We start from the raw sequence: 1,512 nt of genomic DNA on the forward strand, positions 1-1,512 counted from the left end.
CTAAGATGGAAAACACCTGGGCAGGGAACAGGTTTACAGCCAGGACTCCAAGCCTTCCCCAGGCCACAGTGTGGGACACTTTGCCCTGTGTCCTGGGGAAATATTTCTGACCTGTGGGAAAGGGGGTGCCTTAGAGCCCATTGCATAACAAAGGCAGAAGGAAACAAAAAATTCCCTGGTGAGGACTGAATGGTCTCTGCCCTCAGAGGAAAGGACCCAGGGGGCTTTTAGACAAAGAATCTAGAGCCCAAGTTCTTTAAATGTTCTCAAGATCACAGCCTGGAGAGTGGTGGGAGGAGGGGTGTCATTTAACATCAGAATATATATATTGAAGGTGTCCAACTCCTCAGCTACTGTAAAGTGTCTGACAGTGAGGTAATGGTCCCTGCTGATTAAGTCTGCGAGCTCATCTTCACCCAAGACAGCTTGTATGTCTCCTGGAAAAAGGAGCCTCAGGGAGAGTGTCCAGGCCCAGCTGTCCCAGCGTCACCCCAGAGACACCAGTGGGAGCATCCTTTCCCAGCCTAAAGCTCATCGGGAGTGTGAGATTTCATGCAGGCTGGAGCCCCCCGACAACGTCCACCACCTGTTGCATAGCATCTGTCGGGCTTTTCTTCGGAGCTAGTGAGCTAGGCAGACCCCAAGGCTCCTCAGTCAGCTGTCTGCCTGAGAAGCCAAAGGCGTCAGAGAAGCCACAGCGCTCCCATGAGTCAGGGCAGAGGGAGAGTTGGGCTGCAAGGTTTCCAAGAATGCAAGCCCTTCTTGCGTGTGCTCCGGCTGCAATGCATTCTGGGATCTACTGTCCAGGCTGTCCCACTGGAACCAAAATGTGCAAATTCCTATGGGGGATAGGAGAGGTTAAACGATAAGTTCGGGTCTTTGTTAAGACAGAGCAGTCGGGCTTTTGGTCAGCTAGTAGCCACTGAGGTACGCAATTCTTTTCTGCAGTTGCTGCTGCCGACACCGGAGCTGCCTTTTCTCTGTAGCCATCCTCTTCTCAGCCCCCACTAGGGCTTGCAAGTATTCCAAGGCCTTGCTCAGGATCACTACTTTGGGGGCCTTGGAGCAGCTGGCCAGGGTGGGCACCTGGTCCCTCAGGGCCAAGAACCTGGAACGGAGGTCATTTCGTCTTTTGCGCTCCAGGAAGTTGTGGTTCTTCCTCTTGGTCACGTCCTCAGTGTCAGAACTGACAGGTTTGGGGTGGCAGGACTGGGGAGGCTCTCTTTCTACAGGCGGGGGGCTCACAATTTCTTCATCTGCCTCATCTTCCTTTTTCTCTGGTACATCTCTCTCCAGACCCTCTTCTTGGGGCCCTCGCCCTGGAGCCTCTCCTTGGGAGCAGCTTTCTGGAGGAAAACGGGCGGCATAGTTGTGCTGTTGTTGATGGATGGAGATGTGGAAGTGTTTCATGCAGGGGTCCAAAGGGTCTGCTCGCACTGTGATGGTGACCGGCTTCCGGACACCCAGGGACTGTCTCTTCTCCACGGTCACAACGTCGATTTCTTCACCCTC

General features: G+C 53.8%; 1 protein-coding gene across 1 annotated transcript; it reads right to left on the minus strand.

Annotated features, from left to right (window-relative positions):
- Positions 1-6: 6 nt before the first annotated feature.
- On the minus strand, positions 7-1,506 carry LOC112392042 (protein L-Myc-like). The gene has a single exon (XM_024733581.1). It carries the CDS (start codon positions 1,408-1,410, stop codon positions 913-915), a length of 498 nt encoding a protein of 165 aa, XP_024589349.1. The 5' UTR covers positions 1,411-1,506; the 3' UTR covers positions 7-912.
- Between the last annotated feature and the right edge of the window lie 6 nt (positions 1,507-1,512).

This window comes from Neophocaena asiaeorientalis, unplaced genomic scaffold (genome assembly GCF_003031525.2).
Source record: "Neophocaena asiaeorientalis asiaeorientalis breed wild unplaced genomic scaffold, Neophocaena_asiaeorientalis_V1.1 C48454765, whole genome shotgun sequence".
Lineage (NCBI taxonomy): Eukaryota > Metazoa > Chordata > Mammalia > Artiodactyla > Phocoenidae > Neophocaena > Neophocaena asiaeorientalis.